Genomic DNA, 19,248 nt, shown 5'->3' with positions numbered 1-19,248 from the left:
CCTCTGTTTCAGGGTTTGGGGACATGGTTACTCTGCAGGACATCTGACTTTAATCCTGCTTCCTTCAGCAATATCTGAAATTTTTGCTTAAAAAAAAAAACAAACACCCAAGTGCTTTCTTTGTTAATTTTTATTCACTTGGAGGGTTAGTCCATGGAAAGGCCCTGGAGTGGGTCCTGGATCGGGTCTCAGCTCCCTCATTTCCTGGTCGTGTGACTGGGAGCGTTGCATAACCTTTCAAAGCCCTGGGTTTCTCATCTATGACATGAGTTAATATTTGCGGCAAACTGTACGTGAAGTGACTGCACCAGCGCACAGCATCTAGTAGGTGGTGCCTGTGTCCCGGACGCCCACCTCTCCCGCTTCTGCTGTCAGCAGTGACGCCGCGTGGCGTCTTTGTCCCTTCCATTTCTACATCCCTTTCCTGATTGCAGCCTGGGTGCACCATGTTCATCTTTTGGGCAACTCTGTGTACTCTAAATATTGAAAGTATTTTAAGGTTATATTATTTAATGACTTAGCTTGGCAGGAATGACATTGGACCCGTGCACAAGTGTGAGTCTTTAAGAATAGAATCTCACTTGCCTGCTATTTTGCTTTTTAGCTATCATGCTATTTATATGTTCATCTGTCCACCCCACATATGATAGAGCAAGATGATGTAAATTATAAATACATAAGAAGGAAAAATAAAAAAGTAAGGAGGGCCCAAAATGATGCCAGGGTCAAGTTCGGTACAAAACAGCGCACCATGGGGCGCTCTGGTTTTCTCAGGGCCGGCTCTGCTGTCTGGCAGCCATCAAGCAAGAGGAGAGGCACCCCGTGTACGTATGCCTTTCTCCTGGGCTGTTATGTAGACTCACAGTGGAATCGACAACAGATCTCCTCCCCAGCCCCTCCCCAGCCTGGGACTAAGAACATCACTGTCATCTCGGGGTAGCTATGGAATTTTGTGTGGGATGTTAGACCAAAATGGCTTCATGGCTTTCCTTCTTATTTGTTAATAAGAATAGTCACTCTGACAGGAAGTTAGATATAGGAAACAGGAAAGTGCCATAGTTCTAAACAACTAAAAGCTACCGTGATTAAAGCCACATTGTGAAGGATAATACACGAAGACAGGATAAAAATCAAAATTGAATATGGAAGTTGCTGCCGTACCTGGAATGTTTCTTTGGGAACAGTTCTTTGGACATTATGTGACTTGTCCAGCATCATCCAGCTGATGGAGAAGTGCACCAGAGGATCTGGGGTCAAAAGACTTGGATTAAATTACGGCCAACCCTGCCGTTACTAACTGCTCAAGGCTTGGATCTTGTGATTTACTGTATGAAGAGTATCATTTCCCGATAGTTTAAAAACGTTCAGGTGTCATCTTGCATGCTGGTGAAACGAGAAAGCATATTTACAGACAAAAGCTTTCTGAAGGCAGGAGCTGGCTCAGTTTTATTCATGATGCCCCAAGTTCACTGTAGATGCTCCATAAATATCTTTTGAATAAAAGAAAGGATATTGCCAGGTGGTATGAAAACAATGGAAAAAATAAAAAAAAAAGTTTCTTAAAATGAAAGTATTTTCTTAAATTATTAAAAAAAATGGAAGATTTGGTTATACTTTCTGTTTATCTAGCATCCTCTCCCTAAGGATGCTGAGAGGAACTTAGAGATGTTTTCTTCCTCACACACGCGGAAGTTTGACTTACGAAGCCCCCCACTGCCCATCGAACCGAGTACCTGACTCATTCTTGTGACCGACTCCTATAACTTTTGGGTGTCTTGCCTTTCTGTAATCTTGAAAATGGTAACAAGTTCCCTAAGGAAATGTAAGCATGAAACAGGTCCACTGGTGTCTCATCCGGGACTGGAAATTGCTTCCTTGTTGCTCTAGTGCTGGTCCTGCCATTAACGGGAGAGCATGGTTCCAGGCATCTCTCTTTGCAACCCGCGGTTGTTTGTCTGCTGATGGGCGGGGTTGAACTGGGTGATCTCTCAGAGGCTTAATGCTATTATTCTCTTTTCCATTTGCCTATGAACTGTCCGCTCTCACTGTGAGTCCTTATTATTTAAAGACAGGATGGCTCCTCCCCCGCCCACTCTCCCCATGGTCACAACTTGAAACCACCTGCCCAGAACGTCTAGTGGCAGGCATAGTTGGAGTCAAACTTACGAGATACGAGATACATCAACCTAACATGATTTGGACGGATAGTATAGAAATCCTGGTGCTGAGATGTTCGATGCTCCCTCCCGGGTCCCTATTTTCATTAAGCTGGTAGTTGGCATTTGGTATAGGGGATATTTGCGTCTGAGGCCAGAGACACTTCCACGTGCTAGTCGTCTCGGGCTAAAGGTGGGTTTTCCTGTCCTTTTTCAGGTACACAGTTTCTCCTAGCATGACTGCGATCTGATCAGCAGACGTGAGATTTTGGCTCCTGCGTGCGTCCGGTGCCTTAGTGCTGGGGCCTGGTCACCGCCCACGACTGCGGAGCCGGCATGGCCACTGCCTCTACTTCCAGCCCCGGAATTTCACAGCCCCAGGTATGTGATTCAAGCCCGCAGAGGCTGGGGCTCATCACAGTTCTGTTGAATATCTAAACTGAGTTTCAGAAAGTGTGCTTGACGCAGGAGACCATGTGCCTCCTTTGGTGATCCTTTGGAAGGGTTTGGATGAGACTGCTTTTGTGAGGGAGGGAGGGGCTTGCTTTCAGTGCCCTGGACGTCTGGCTGTTCCTGTAGGCATCAAACTCCAAATCCAGACGGTTCAGTACAGAGCTAATCTTACAACAGGTATTCCGAATGTTGTCTCGACGTCCTCCCTCTATAATGATTATTATTTTTCCTTGACCTATTCTGGTAACTTTGAGGAGAAAATGCAATTCCAGAAACTGCTAGACCACTTTTTCTGTCCAATGAAGGACCGTGACGCAGCAGGAACATTGTTCTGACTATCCTCTGTCTGATTTGTTCAAGTATTAACCGGACTCCCTGAGTTTCAGCAAGCAGTGCAGTACAATGGGGAAACAGACTTTGGAGTCGTGAGGCCTGAATTATCAGTGTGATCGCTGGATAAGAGGCCTCCATCATGCTAACCTCGCTCAGCCTCCATTTCTTCGCGTATAATCAGACCTCACAGCGTGGTTATAGGGATTAAGGGAAAGCATGTATGCGGAGCACATAGTAGGTGCTCAACGAACGTCGTCTCCCGTGTGCTCTTCCTTCGTCGTCTCCTCCTTTCAGAGTGTGACCTCCCATCTCATTCGTGAGAATGAGTTTTAGGCCAAGGTTAAAGAAAAAAGTGTACCTTTGAGAAAAAGCCATGTGGATTGAAATTTGAGTCTTTATGATACAAAATGTTCCACACTTTTTTTCCCCCTCTGTATCATTTCTCAGGCTACTCAATTTTGTATATATTTCAAGTAGGGGTGTGTGTGTGTGTGTGTGTGTGTGTGTGTGTGTGTGTGTGTGTGTGTGTGTGTGTGTGTATGTGTGTGTGAGGAAGGAGAGAGAAAAAGGAGAAAAGGACATTTCTACTTCCTTTACTATAAATGCTTTTCTGTTTCTCTAAAACCTTGGCATTTTATCATACGGATAAAGTCCTGGCTGTGCCTTAACATTTTCTGTTTGGAGTAACCGCCATTGTGTGTAGTTCTTTTTCTGGTAGGTGCATCGTTGCCTTTTCAACACCTCATTTACTTTGGGTGTTTGGTTTCCATTCCCCTCAATAGTGTTCGCTCTTCACCTGCCGTGACAATTCTGGGCCTGCTGTGGGGCGAGCTAGGCCCTGGGATGGGTTTTCTGGACAGGGAAGTTCAGCATGCCCCTCTGGCCACTCTCATTTGTCAGCATTTCCAATAACATCACCTTATCTTCACATCTTTCCTCTTACACAAGCTACTATCAGCTGGCGAGTAATACAAATATTTTTAAGTGACTCATTCCATGAAAATGGTTAGTGTCGCCCTAGCTAAAAGGAGGTCATGTTGCATATAAACTCTTGGAGAAATGTGTACCCTTGTAAATTCTCTGTGGGAAAGTAAATTGGCACAGTCACCCTGGAGGATAATTTGACGGTATCTATTAAAATGATACAGCTTTGCATGTATCCTGTTCCCATCTTGGTATCTATGTTAGAAAAACGCTTATACATGAGCCCAGGAGACGTGCCTGAAAATATTCTTTGAGACATTAGTTCAAGGCCAAGAAGTACAAAACTTCCTAATATTCAACAGGAGAAGGATTTAATAAAGTCAGTCATGTTGATAAGATTTAAATACCATGCTGCAGTGAAGTGGGGGGTATCTGTTTATCTCAATACAGCTCTGTCTCCTCAAGGTATCTAAGGGAGGGAAAAGAAAGTAAGGTGTAGAATAATGCTTCCAGGGAGATGTCATTAAAACTGTAAAACAAAACCGTATGTTTTTAGGGATAAACACATGTTACATTAATGTAAATGCATAGTGAAAGGCGAGGACATACATTGTTGCCAGGAATGGTGTTGCCCCCAGGAGGGCAAAGATTGGCTCTTGGGAGATGAAAAAAGTTCCCTCCAGAGCTTAACCCTGCCTGATGAAATCCTATTCCTTAGTATTTAATTGCTCATTGGGGAGAACTTAAATTTAAACAAGATTTTCTCCTTGAGAGTCACCAGTAGGGGAAAGAAAGTCAAGAACCACTGGTCTAGAAGGAGACACAAGGCTCTCTAGTCACACTTCCTGGGTTCAAATCCTGGTTCCAGCATTCAGCAGCCAGGCCTGTGGGGGAGGGGAGAAGAGAGATTCACCCTCTCAGTGCCTCGGTTTCCTCGTTTGCAAAGTGAGCATCTTCATAATAGAGCCAACTTCACGGGGTGGCTTGACGCTTGAAATGAGATCACGTGTGTAAAACTTAGCACCGCGTGTGACATGCTGCTCAGTACGTGTCAGTATTGCCGTTCAGCGAGCGCTGTGGCAGGCCTGGGGATGCAAGAATAAGTAAGGTAAAGAAGGCTTTTGCCCTGCCAAGACTTTACAAATGTATCAGGAAATATCCAGATAAGGAAACCAAAAAATGACGGTGCTGTGTGTCAGATGCTGTGATGCAGGAAGTGTGGGTGCTCGGTGGGGTGGAGCGGACCACCGGGAAAGCCTGGGAGGATCAGGGAAGGCTTCTCAAGGGGAGTCTGCCAGACTGAGAGCTTATGAATGAGTCTAAGTTACTCTGGTAAAGGGGAGGAAACAGCCTGTGTGAATGTCAAGTGCCACAGCGTTTGGTTGTGAGTTCAGGGACAGTTGGAGTACAGGGGGCTGTGAGGTTGTGACCAGTGACACCAGCCCTGCTAGCTCACAAGAGCTGACTGTTAAACTTGCAGGAATGCAGTGAACCTATTGACTTCATGCCTGTAGCCTGAAATCAGCCAGGGTGGACTATTTACACCATGGAAATCGGCAAACACTGGCACTCATTCCTAAGAGCCCGCTGTTAGATGTTTATCAGCATACTTCAGGTTGTAGAGGAGGTAGATGGCTTAGGTAAGGAGGCTGGAGGGGGTTTTGCAGGGCCTGGGAGGCGCCTTCAGGTATTTAGCATTCATCTCAAAGTAGCCTGTGTAGCTCTTGAGTCTTAGACCTGCTGGGTTCAAACCTTGACTTTTGACAGTTTAGTTGAACAAGTTCATTCAGTAATCTCAACCTGGGAGGTGAGTCCCATTAGTCTCACTGTATGCTAGGAACAGTCGCAGCCTCTGATGGCTGGGAGAACGCAAGCCCTCTTGGAAGGAGTCGGCTATCAGCTGGGGGATTGGGTCGCAGAGGCAGGCAGCTTACTCTCCTGGAGAGACGCAGATCGTTGGGTCACTTGGTTCCCAGGATCCTCTCGTCAGTGGTGAGTCTCTTGATTATATGTCAACCCTTCACATGTAATCTGTGCAGTCAGATTTTAGTCCAAGGCTGATTTGCCCTTGCCCCCAAGCCTGTATTCATGTATTCTTGCCTATTATCAAGTCTCCCCCAGGTTCGTGGAAGGTAAAAGTAATTTAAATGCAGCATCTCCTTAAGCAGGGCATAATGAGCAGTCCACTCAGTCAGCTTAGCCTGTCATTGTCTGGCACATCAACTTGCATTCTTCTAGAGTGAATTCAGCGACCTGTGCAAAGATAAACCCAACATTCAAGTGTGAAAGGCCTGACAATCCCTTTTCTAAGGCAAAAAAAAAAAAAAAAAAAAAGCTTTTGGTTTTGTTTGTTACTCTATTCATTTGGTAACAAAGAGCATTTTTCGAATCAAGGCTGCCTAATACTAGATATAAACTAATTAATATGAACAAAATAGCCTGTGATTGTTGCAAACAATAATAAGGAAGAAAGCGTTCATTGTCACTCCCGCTGGAATTGCTGTTTAGTCAGTGAAAGACACGCCTTGTGCTTTGAAGTGGGACAAGTTTGTATTCCCTGCTTTACTCCCAGACTTTACTCCTAGACTGTAAGAAGGATTTTTGTTTGCTCATGCTGAGAGAGAGCGCACCTTGTTCTTGCGAAGCTAGCTGAATACTGAGGCGAAACTGGACAGGCAGCAGCAGCGAGACTGTGTAGCTGCTTCATAGTCCTGCCAGTGCAGCTGCTCATAAGGGCACCCCAGGGAAGCTCCAGCGATGTGTTTGCAGATAGGACCCTGCTTATCATTAGGTTAAAGTAACCTGCTCCTACCCTGCAGGGTTGGGATTGGGGATGGAGGGATGGTGGGTCACCAAAAAACTTAACATTCTTTCTTCCACTGTTGGTGGGAATGTAGTTAGGTGCAGCCGTTATGGAAAACAGTATGGAGATTCCTTAAAAAACTTAAAACAAACTCACCGTATGATCCAGCAATCCCACCCCTGGGCATATATCTGGAGAAAACTCTAGTTTGAAAAAAATACATGTACCCCAATGTTCATAGCAGTACTTTTCACAATAGCCAAGACATAGAAACAATCTAAATGTCCATTGGCAGATGACTGGATAAAGAAGTTGTGGTGTATATTTATAATGGAATACTACTCAGCCATAAAAATGAAATAATGCTATTTGCAGCAACATGGATGGACCTGGAGATCATCATTCTAAGTGATGTAAGCCAGAAAGAGAAAGAAAAATATCATATAATATCACTTATATGTGGAATCTAAAAAAAGAACACAAATGAACTTAGTTGCAAAACAGAAACAGATTCACAGACATAGAAAACAAATTTGTGGTTACCAAAGGAGAAAAGGGGTGGGAAGGGATAAATTGGGAGGTCAGGATTTACAGATACTAACTACTACATATAAAATAGATTAACAACATCACTAACTACTACAGATAAAACAGATAAACAGCAAGGTCCTACTATATACAGGGAACTGTACTTAATACCTTGTAATAGCCTATAATAAAAAAATGAAAATGAATATATATATATATATTATATTATTTATATATATATATATATAAAAAACTGAATCACTATGCTGTACACCAGAAATTAATACAACATTGTAAACTGACTAAACTTAAATTAAAAAACAAACAAAAAAAGTGCTGCTCTTAACGACCATTTTCTGTTTTTAGAGCTCTGATTAGCATGACTTAAACAGTGGTTCATCCAGTTACTGTGGATAGACTGTGGGTTAAAAGCTTTATTTTTCTTTTGAATGAAGGGGGCAGTAGTTCCATAGACGAATGCATGGTTTGGCATCTCTCAAACCCAGGGCTGGCGTCAAGAGACCAGAATAGGAGTTTGAGAATTTCAAAGGTACTCGGATTTTCTACCTATAATTCCAGTAAGGAAGGAATCCTTCTATCATTTCATCTGTCTCATTTGCTAAGGGGCAATCTTAGTTTTAAGCCAAGGAAGCAAAGATATTTTGATCCCTTCAAGTGACTTCCTATAGCTTTCCTTAAAGACGTGAATTTGGGTGGATTCTCAATATCTTAATCAGCAGCTTGCCTCCTTAGTTCTTATCCAGTGCTCTGATATAACTAACGAGTGGATCTCTACTTGGTGTCTGTGGAAGAAGGCAGGTGTTTTTAAACATCATTACTAATAGGTTCTCCAAATTCCATCCTATTTCCAAAATCTATGTTTTAGATGTTTGATATCAGAGAGTGGATACTTTTGGATTAAAGAAACTGAATTCCATGGTCAATGGGCTGTGATTTTTTGAGACTGAAAGACTTTTGTATTTTGTTTTTAATTTTGTATTATGCAGTTTTCAGACATTCACAAAAATCAAAAGAATAATGAATCTCAATATAGCCATCACCTAGGTTCAACAACTGTAAACATTTTGTCATACTTGCTTCACTGTCCCCCATTTTGGGGGAATGAAATATTTTAAAGCAAACCCTTGGCATCATGTCATTTTATTTCAGTCCTCATACTTCAACAAGCACCTCTAAGAAAGAATTCACTTATGTAACCACAGCACCTTCCTTACACATAACAAAATGACAGATAACTCTTTAGGGTCATTTTATACTCATTCACAATTTCCCAATTGCTTTTCTCAAAAGTGTTTTTGCATTTGGTATGCTATGTTATCTTTGAAAAAACATTGATTAGATCAGTTGACTCTTCCACCAGAAACTACTCAATAACTTTTTGAGGTTTAAAAAGGGACTTGTTGCAATTGTTAAATTTTCAGTCCCTAAAGTAAGGGACCATGGCTGTCTTGGTAGGGCTTTCTTTTAGTCTAAAGTGTGACACTTATTTGCAGTATGAAGGGTGTTTCCAGGGCCACATGATGAAGACACAGTGTGGTCTGGCTTCACCCATCATGGAGCTGAGAAAAGAGAATGCATGGGCTTAGATGCAGGTGATGGTGGTTCACATCTAGGTTTAAATCCCTTCCATCTAGATATCTCTTCAGCTGTTTTTTTTTTTTTTTTTCTTCTCTTTTTTCAAATCTCTGGAATTCAAATAATACACACTGCGCTCCCAAATTTAAGTGGGAAAATATCTGTTAAGTGCTTTGTATAGGATCACCCTCTTAATAGATACCTGCCCTATGTTAAGTCCTTCTTTTTTTCCCCATAATTATCCTGGGAAGGTTTTTGACAGGGAGAAAAAGTGGTTATCTCTGCATAGTGTCTGTGTACATGACGTGCTTGTGTGGTACCGGAAGAGCCATCGGAGTAGAGCCGAGTTGCATAAACACCCCACGGAAAACTCCAGTATATGGCCAGGAATAAATGCATGTGGGGATAAACACTGAGATTGTCGACCCGCTCCATCTAGACTCATGTTTCCATTACAAGTGAAATCCGTTCTCGTACTGCAATTTGAATTCATCTGTGCCCTGTCTTGTGTTTATAAACTCAGATAAAGTTGGAGCGGGTATCTCTTTTCAGAGTCTCAGGGCACATTTGGAGTTTTCTGTTCATCGGACAGAATTATACGGGGATACCTAGGGTAAACCACATGTGAGACCTTTCCCGTTTGTTTCTTTTTCTTTCTAATACATCTTTTCTGACTGGTTTAGTCTTTAATGATTAATGGAGCTGCCTCTTTATCCTTCAAAGGGATGTGGCTTCCTCCCCTCACTGCCCATTATGGTGCTCTTTGCCCATTTTCCTCTTTACGCTCCTGGCTTCTCCAGCTATTTTTCTTTGAACTTCAGTTGCAGCCTTTCCATGAATAGATGCTAAGGTGGGGCAACGCCCTGCTGTTTTTACCGGCTGAAGAGATCATAATCACAGGGTCCAGGGGATGCTTGTCTTTTGAGAACTGTACCTTGCTGTAATAAGACTGTCATTTAAAAAAAATCAGCCTTCATTTGCTGCGTGATGATAACTGCCATTTGGTAATTGCATAGCACCCGTTAAAGAACTGCCTGTGAGCTAAACTTACTCCATTTCGTAAGTGATTATCCGAGGCAGGCTCAGGCTGGGGGAGAAGTGATAGTGGCTTGTTGCCTGCTCCTTCGCGTCAGATAAAATGTTTAGGAAAGGGCCTAAACATGGAGGAGATGAATTCCTGAAAGGCGAGGCTGGCTATTAAGCAGCTTTCAGAGATCCAACAAGAGCTCCCGTCCTGTAGGAAGACGGGTAGGGTGTGGTTGTGAATCACGTAGCTGCCTGATTTAAAAGTATTTGCGCTTAGGTGAACTTTCAGCAGCCAGTATAGGGAGGTTTGAAGCCTTAGTTCAGGCCTGGAAGGAAGAGTCATTCATCACGATTCAGCTTTGGACCCCATCTTGAAGGGCTTTGCCTGTTCTAGTGCAAACCGTGTTCAGCATTACCTTAATTGTGGTTGATCAGGTTTCTAAAGTAACCTGGCAAAAACAATGGAGGGGAGGGCCCAGGAAGAAGCCCAGCCCTGTGGCCTATGTTCAGGGCTCACCTCTGACATGCTGGGTCGTGCAGGGACGTCCAGTGGGAACAGCAGTCAGCAGTCACGGTCAGGCATCCGTGCCGCCTCTGTGCCACAAGTCAGGATGGAGAGACCCAGCTGCTGGTCAGCTCACTGTCTTGTTCAAGACTAGCTTGGAAAAGTAGGGCAGCACAGCCTGCAACTGGGAATTCAACTCTGTAACAGTGGAGAGAGACAAGATAGAAAGGACATGGTGGTGAATGATTGGGAATCTGTGAGATTGTAGTGTTAGTCACGTGTTTAACTCAAATTGATTTCAGGGATATGCATTTATTCATATGAGAACTTTTTTGCATGATTTTTTCCTTAAAATTATTAAATTGCATCCAATATTTAAAATGTTAAATAGTGCCTCTTTTCAGTGGCACGTCTTACTACTTTCCTCTAAGCTCGTCACAGAAAAAGAAAGCATAGACAAGCTGTTTGTAAAAATAAAGAGAATACAGGAAGTGTAGGTAGAATACAGCGAAAACTTAAAGAATAGGTATACAATCCTATTTTAAAAAATTAAACACCTTAAAACTAACAATGATATATTGTCAGTTAAATCTGAATTTAAAAAATTGTCAAATGAGAAAATCACCCCCAAAAGCTGTACCAAGTACTTAAGAATAACTTTAATAATAACCTCATGGATGTCTTAAACCAATTTTATTTATAAAAACCTCATTAATAGACATTAAAGAACATTTAAACAGATGGTATGTTGATGGATTGTAAGAGTCATTGATTTCACCCCAGTTATCTTTAAATGCATCCAGAGATTGAGTATAATCACAATAAAAGTGCCCCCAAATTGTTCTGAAACCTCACAAACTGATTCTATCATGTATATAAAAATACAAGACGTCAAAACTAGCCAATATAATCTTGAAGAAGACAACCCAGGTGGGAAAAACCGATCTTTTAATTATCAGAATTTATTATAAAGTTAAAATAAAGAAGTCAGTGTGATGTTTAGATAGGGATAGATAAACCATTGGAAGAAATAGAGCCTAGACACCAATCCACACACATAGCATTGTTTAAAAAAAAATTTGAAACAGGATGATAAAGAAATATTTTCTGCTCTTAGCCTATTGGGAAAAAAGGGCTAATGGAAAATCACTTTTCATTTTCTTCATAGGATGAATTATTTAATTATATTGTTTCCTTCTGTGTGTTCAAGAAGCCTGCATTTTAGGGGTAGTGTTTGGTTTATGAAGGTTTAAGTCCCCTGGGTTATTTGATTTTAAAGTTTTAGGAGAAACGGGTGTTACAGAAAGTGCATAATAATAACTCAGCCTTTCAAAGAAGGTGATGTTTTTCTCTCTGTTTTACAGATGAGGAAACAAACTCCTGAGAGGAGAGTTTTAAATCATGTATTGAAGTCATATTAGTAAGCGAAGTAACTGGAATTTGAACTCAGGTCTCACCGATTCTGGGGTCTAAGCTCTCTGCCACTATAAATTTATAACGTCGTCTCCCAGACCCTTTGCTGTCTCCCAGGAGACAGGATTGCTCAGTGAAGCATCATCACGTATTTCAGTTTTGTCTGTTAATCATTCTTTGGGCCTGGTGGAGCCTTGCAATAGTGCTGACTGCCTTCCTCCCCCCTCCTCCCTTCGCCTCGTGCTTTATTGACAGCAGAGCCCATTTGTTTTGACTCGGACTGAATAAGGTGTTTGTTTTTTTTTAAATATATGTGAAGCATGCAGAAAAGTGTAAAAAGTATTCTAATACAATAGGATTTCTATTACCCAGCTTTGTAAAATTGTAGCATTTTGATATAAGTGCTTCAGCATCTTCTGGGTGAGGATAGGTAAACGGAATAGACCTGAGTTATAAAATAAAAAAGTCATGGGGTTGTAAAGTACAGCATGGTGACTATAGTTAATAGCACTTAAATTGCGTATTTGAAAGCTGCTAAGAGAGTAGATCTTAAAAGTTCTCATCACAAGAAAAATTTTGTAACCGTATACCGTGATGGGTGTTAACTAGACTTATTATGGCGATCATCTCAGAATACGTACAAATGTCGAATCATTCTGTTATATACCTGAAACTAATATAATGTTAATGTCAATTATATCTCAATAAGAAGATATTTTGGACTTTAATAGATAAAACAAGTGTATCAGTATAGATAAAACTTGACTCCTTCCCAATTCTGTTAACCTCCCTCTTGGCTCAGACCATAAGTTGATACTTACCATCTCCCCACATGCGTTGTGGATATAAACATATGTGGAGAAAATGTATAAACACTATATAGTATATTTCTGTATGTTTTTCACATTTCTAAGAATGATATATGTATACTCTGCAAATTGCTCTAGTCATTGGCATATATAAAGCTCTACTTTGTTCATTCTGACTGCTTTATAGTATAGTCTGCAAATCGCTTTAGTCGTTGGCATGCATAAAGCTCTACACTTTGTTCATTCTAATGCTTTATAGGTTACCTTTCAGGTTATTTTGCAGTTTATCCATTCTCTAGTTGACAAATACTCATGTTGCTTCTACCGTTTTGATAGTACAACAGAGTGGCAGTGACAGTTCTTGCAAATGTCTCCTTAGGCACATGTGTGAGTTTTACTAGGGTCAGAATCTCTCAGTCACATGTGTGAACGTGTCTGATTTAAGTGATTTTTGCCAAAATGTTTATCAAAGCAGTCGTACTGAATTTTACTTCCACCATGATTGTCTGGTAATCTTCACCAACTCAGTATTTTCAGACGTCTTAAATTTTGCCCACCTGATGGAGTGATTAATTGGATCTGGCTGAAGTTTGCATTTGACTTTCTCTGATTCCTTGAAAGGGTAATTATCTTTTCATGTGATGATTGGCCGTTAAGATTTCTACTTTAGTGAATTGCCTGGCCCCATCTTTGCCTATTTTGCTATTGGATTGTTCGACTTTTCCATCTTGATTTGTAAACTAAGCCTTTTTTATGTGCATTGCCAAACTCTTTATACTATTCTTCTGCTTTGCTTTTTGCTGATTAGAAATTCGTTTGCAACACAGAAATCTTGAATTTTTAATTTTGTCCATGTTTTGGTCTTGTTTAGAAAAATTCCCCTATGCACAAGTTATAAATATATTCTTTATTTTCTTTTTACATGTGTCTTCATATCACCTGAAAATGACTTCTGTGTATGCTGTGGCATAGATGATTTATTTTATTTATTTTTTTATAGATGAACAGTTATGCTGTTTTTCCCCATTGATGGATATACAAGCCATGTCTCTTATATCAAGTTACCATGCAAGTGTGTATTTCTGGTTCTTTATTCTACTTGACTGGCTATTCATGTTTTTCTGTGCCAGTATCATGTCTTAACTGCTATCACTTTAAAATAAAATGTACTTATCCATAGAGCATCTAGTTCTTTGTCTTCCAAGTTATCTTGCACACTCTGGTCCTTCAGAACTTCTGTAGCAATGTTCAGGGAGCCTGTCAAGCTTCATCTAAAACTCTTCTGGAATTTTCATCTTACTGCATTGAATTCATCTATTTTGGGAAAATTGACGTGTCAGCGTCTTGCTCTGCCCGTGAAATAGTCTCTCTCCATTTATTTAGGTTTTCTTGTAAACTTTTCAATATTTAGCCTTATTCCTAGGTACATTAGACCTTTTGTTGTTGTAAATGTGTTGTCCTTGAAATAATAATTTAAAACATTTTTTTCTGGTGTTTCTGTAGGAACTCAGTTGATTCGTGTAGCTTAATATTTAATCCAGCAACTTTACTAAACTCTCTTAATGCAGTTTGTTTATAGATTATCTTGCATTTTATATATAACTGATTAATCATTTGTGAAAAACAGTAAGTTTTTCTTTTCCAGTTCTTTACTCTTTTTCTTTTTCTTGCTTTATTGTTTTGGCAGTGATCACCAGTACATGCTAAAAGCAACTGGTGATTGAATCAGTTTATTTCTGCCTTAAAAGGGAATACTTCCATCAAATACAACCATTGCAATGCATATACCTTTTGCCAAGTTAAAGAAGATTCCTTCTAATCCTAGACTGGCAAATTATCATGAAAGGGTGTTTAAATTTACCAAAAGCATTTTTCCATGTCTACTGAGATGATTTATTAGCCTTTTTTCTTTTCTTAAATTTGTCTATGTGGTGAATTCTATTACCAGATCTTTTAAATGTTAAATCATCTTTATATTGTGAAATAAACCCTATTTAGTCACACTTCTCTGTCTCTCCCCTTGTCTCTCTCCCTCTCTCCCTCCCCCACCTCTCCGCACCCTATTACATATAGAGATAGAGATACAGATAATATATTTAGGCACTCTTCATTTATGTTCTTAAATAATACCAGCTGGTAATTTATTTCATTCTTAATCTCCTTTTTGTTTTTGTAACATGGGTATGCTGGATTCATATAAAGATAGCCAAATTAATTGAGAATGTAAAATCAAAGCAGTAATATCAAGTAACCTTAGGCAGGTTTCAAAACAAATGGAAGTAAAATGCTAAACCACAGTAACATGGGAGTGGAGACATTGGAGTGAAAGCTTATCAAGGAAAGAGGATTACCTTTAGACTTCGTCAAGTACACATGTTAAAATATTAAAGGTAAGCATTAAAGAATGGAACTAGAAATGTAATTGGAACCAACTGAAGTGGAAAAGGGAGAAAAATGCAAAGCTCAGTCGGTTCAGGTTTGCCTTTAATCTGATATGCTTGGGTCCAGTTCTACGGTGTACTGTTCTGGCGGTTCTCACACGTGGTATCCTTCCTGTATGCTTTTATCCTTTGGGATGATGAATTCATCCTCCGTGGGGCTGATCGAAGAGAATCCTGTGTCTCCATTGAGGTCCGGCCCGCTGGAGAGGTTTGATGCTTGCTAGTGCCAGGCACGTGGAATGGGAGGGGGACGGAGGTATCACAAGCTAAGGACTGTGGTTTGTGTTAATTTCTCCTTCTGTGGCTTGTCACCCTTGGCAAAAGATCTAACTTCAGATTCCGTCTGTGTGTGATTTATAGACTAGGGGCCGTGATTTCCAAAAGGAGTCTTTTAATTTATTTATTTCCCAACCTAGAGCCTAAACTGAGATAGACAAATGTCCTTGTTTTCCCCAGTGCAACTGGGTAGATTAGTTTTTCTGACCTACCCTTTTACTGACTTGGAGATCTTTGAGTCCTTAGCTTAAGGATTGGGTCTCAGTCCTGTCACAGCCTCAGTCAAGACCGAGGGCTCATCTTCTTTTTCCCAGTAATAATTAGTGCCCTGTCTCCATAATCTGACCATCTTCTGCCAGGGCAGCCTGTCACCTCAGTTTGCTCATGCCTTTTAGCATCCAAAACACTACTTATGTTTCTCTCCAGCGTGTCTTAGCGTGTTTAGTGTTTTGTTTTTGTTTCGTTTTGTTTTGTTTTGTTTTTTTCCATTGCTTCCTCTTAGGACCGACTCAAAATTCTCTCGGAAAATTCTGCAAATAGGTCACCCACTTTATCGCACAGTGTTACAGGGGGCTGTAACAGATACAAAGTTTTCATTGATTTACAGTTTGTTTTCCATAAGTTCTCTCTTACATATATGTACATCATATTCGTGTGCATGGTTACTTTATAACAAGTAGCATTTTATGTACTTTTCCAGGTAGACTTCAAAAAAATCTAGTAGTTGGGTATTGAGGATATTCAGCCACTTAGAGGATTCTAACATTGAAATATTTTTAGTTTGTATCAGCATTGTTTTGTGGCCTATGTTTTGGATTTTTAAAAAAATTGTTTCCAATTTGAGGCTCTAAAAAATGTGAGAACTATTTCTTTTTTTCTTAAGAGACTTAATGGTATTTAATCAAATTCTATGCTGTCTCTTTTCAATCTTTTTTTTTTTTTGAGGAGGGGAGGGAGAAAATGTGTGGAAATTCTGGTTATTTTAGATTTAAGAACTAGAAGTGAAGAGATCTTGACAGAGACCTTATTTTACAAATGAGAAAATCACCACTTGAAGTTATGAGACTGACAGAAGACCAGATTAGCTGGCGAGCATCAGAAACAGGAAGACCTCCTCACCCACCCCTTTAACGGAAGTGCTTTAACGAAAGTGGGAAACCAAGTTGATTTATATCTTATTACTGGTTCTTTACCCATCATAGATTAAAATCTCTCTTTAGGGCATCTTTAGTACAGTACATATTTGCATTCTTATCTAAATACTTAATAAATCATAGAAGTTTAACTACTGGGCTGTGAGTTTGTGCCAAGTGTTCCCTTTTCCACTTGGCTAATGCATATGTAATTGTCTTTCAGGAGATTAAAAACCACACTGGATGGGCTGTGAGTGGCCACACAGCAGACCCTCAGGTGTATCATTTTGGTACCCCTGGGAGGCATAGCCTGGGGCAGTGCCACACTGGTGCCTGGCATTCCACAAACGTTTGTGAATGTGTCAATGAATAAAGTGTGTAGCAAAGATGAACGCCATCTGTGCCTCCTTAGGGTTTAGGCTTGGCAGATTTGTTATGACCTCTTTTGAGATCACACGATACGGTGAGGGTGAATTTCTGCGATCTGGAACATCTCTGTTCTGTAGAGCAGCCAACCAGGCCTCCTCCTTCCGCCCCATCATCATGAGATGTGATTGGTGGATGTGGAAAGGACATGGAGGTGGACGACTCTTTCTAGCTTTGAAGACAGTTTATTTTTGGAATCATTCTATTTTTTGTATATATATATATATTTATTGAAGTATAGTCAGTTTATCTTGGAATCATTCTATTTTATGTACATCTTTGTTTATTGGGCAGGACCAAATTCTATAACTTACTACAGAGAAATTTCTAATTATACTGATTGCAATTTTAGGATAAACTTTAAAAGAGTGTTGAGTTTTGTCTGTTTATATTTTTGTTTCCCCCTAAATTTCTTGCAATAAGTTACTACTCTTCTAAGGAAGAAAAGAAAATCATTTAGAGTCTTATCTATAGAAATTTCACAAAATTGTCATTCTGTATACATTGCTTTCCTCCTACTTTTTACTCTGTTTTTCTCCAGTAATATGAAAAGTAGTCATCTTACTTTTAGTATATTAACTGCTCAGTTTGGTGGTTTTTGAATCATCATATTGAAACTTATTTTAGAGAATTATTGTTATAATTTAAATATTATGTTTTGATTCATACCAGAGAAATACAAAAAAATTAAGATATTTGCGTACTTCTGTTCTGCCATTTTCAAGTTCTTAACTGATAGTGATTTTAATTCCAGATCATTATGAAATTATTGTTTTTATAAAAAGTATACTTTCAAGAATTATTTTTGGTTTTTGCTTTGTCATATAGCCATAAGAAGAACAGTAACCTAGACTCAGGTTTTGTGTATTTTTGATGCTTGCTGCCAGTCTTTTCAATCTGTTTTTTAATTGTTTTATTTTATTATTATTATTATTATTATTATTATTTTTACTTTTTTTCGTGGCGTACTTGGATTTGCATTTTGTTTGGAAAGGAAATGCAGATAATGATCTTTCTGAGCCCTCACATCTCTGGGGCTGTTCTTTATTGTCCCCATAGGACATCACCAGTATAGTTGGTCGAGGAATTTATGGATCGCAAACATTTTCTCCTTATAAAGGAGATTTTAATAAGTTGAAGTAACTGCTATAAAGGAGATTTTGATTGCTTGTGGTCTGTCCTTTGGAATTCTACAGCAGGAGCTTGATGATAACCTATTTTCTCTATTTCTCTCAATAGTTGGTTTGTTAGCTTTTTGTTTATCTTTAAAATATTTTTAGCATTTTGACCTTTACCCCTGAGATTCCAAAAGTCTAACCGAGCTGTATCTAAATTTTGGTTGATTTTAATGAACTCTTTTGTAATGTATATAAACTTCAGCCGGTAAGCTGAGGTCCTTCTTTCGAAGCAGTAACTTTTCTGACTGTCACTAAGCTTTGCGTTAGCCTTCCTTGGAAAGCTAGTTCTGTTTGGACTCTTTTCCTACGTGTGCCTTGTTTTCCTTTTGTTCTGATCTCTGACCTTCCTCTCCGAGCGCTGAGCACATTTCTTAAGTTAGGTTTTCTCCTTGCCATTTCAGTTTTCTGGAATTTTTATACTTCCTTTTCGTTGCCTGAATGACTGTTTTGAATTCAGAAATTGTTTTTCATCTCTTTGGAGGGCACAGTAAACGGAGTTCTACAGTTGTCCGTTAACATGCTTAATCCCGGAACCAGCAAGTACGCTAATTTACAAGGCAAAAGGGATTTTTCAGTTGTGATTTAGTTCAGGATTCTGTGATGGGGAGATTATCCCAGGTTATGTCGGTGGCCTCGATCATAGGGGCCCTAACTGTGGAAGACGGAGGAAGAAGAGTCAGTGTTAGAATGATGTCGTGTGAGAAGGTCTTGACTGGCCATTGCTGGCTTTGAAGCTGGGCCAGGACACACAGAATGTGGGTGGTCTCTGCAAGCTGGAAAAGACAAGAAAAAATTCTCTACAGCCTCTGGAAAGAAACATAGGCCTGCCAACACCCCAATTTTAGCTCAGTGACACTCACTTTGTACTTCTGACCTCCGAGACTATAAGATCATAAATTTATAGTTTTAAGCCTACTAACTTTGTGGTGATTTTTTACAGAAGTGGTAGGAAGCTAATACAATCTCTATGTAGTTATCCCTGAATTTTTTTTGTCTTTGTAATGGCTTGCTCCATTTTCAGTGCTAGCACCCTAACAAAACACTTTGAGAATGCAAATCAGAAATACTCTAGCATTTACTCTTTTTCATCCCCCACTTTTTCTCATAAATCTGCTTCAGGGGGACGTGTTTTCTGTTATTCTGCAGGATGGCCACCTCCTCCTCCAAGATTGCTTTCTCCCCATTGTGTTTGATAATTTTTTTTTCTGTTTGCTATATCATTTTAACCATGACTACCTTAACAGCTTG

General features: G+C 39.9%; 1 protein-coding gene across 6 annotated transcripts in view; it reads left to right on the top strand.

The window, feature by feature from the left end:
• LPAR1 (lysophosphatidic acid receptor 1) overlaps positions 1-19,248 on the top strand; it is a 134,379-nt gene that overhangs the window by 57,536 nt on the left and 57,595 nt on the right. For all 6 annotated transcript variants that reach the window (XM_010988787.3, XM_031450185.2, XM_031450183.2 and 3 more), the window contains one exon: positions 2,374-2,537. In XM_010988787.3, the coding sequence (XP_010987089.1) occupies positions 2,493-2,537 (45 nt within the window). In that variant the 5' untranslated portion in view covers positions 2,374-2,492. The remainder of the gene's footprint in view (positions 1-2,373; positions 2,538-19,248) is intronic.

The sequence above is a fragment of the Camelus dromedarius genome, chromosome 10 (assembly GCF_036321535.1).
Source record: "Camelus dromedarius isolate mCamDro1 chromosome 10, mCamDro1.pat, whole genome shotgun sequence".
Classification (NCBI taxonomy): domain Eukaryota; kingdom Metazoa; phylum Chordata; class Mammalia; order Artiodactyla; family Camelidae; genus Camelus; species Camelus dromedarius.
Note: the sequence above shows the minus strand (reverse complement) of the source record. Positions and strands in the feature narration are given on the sequence as shown.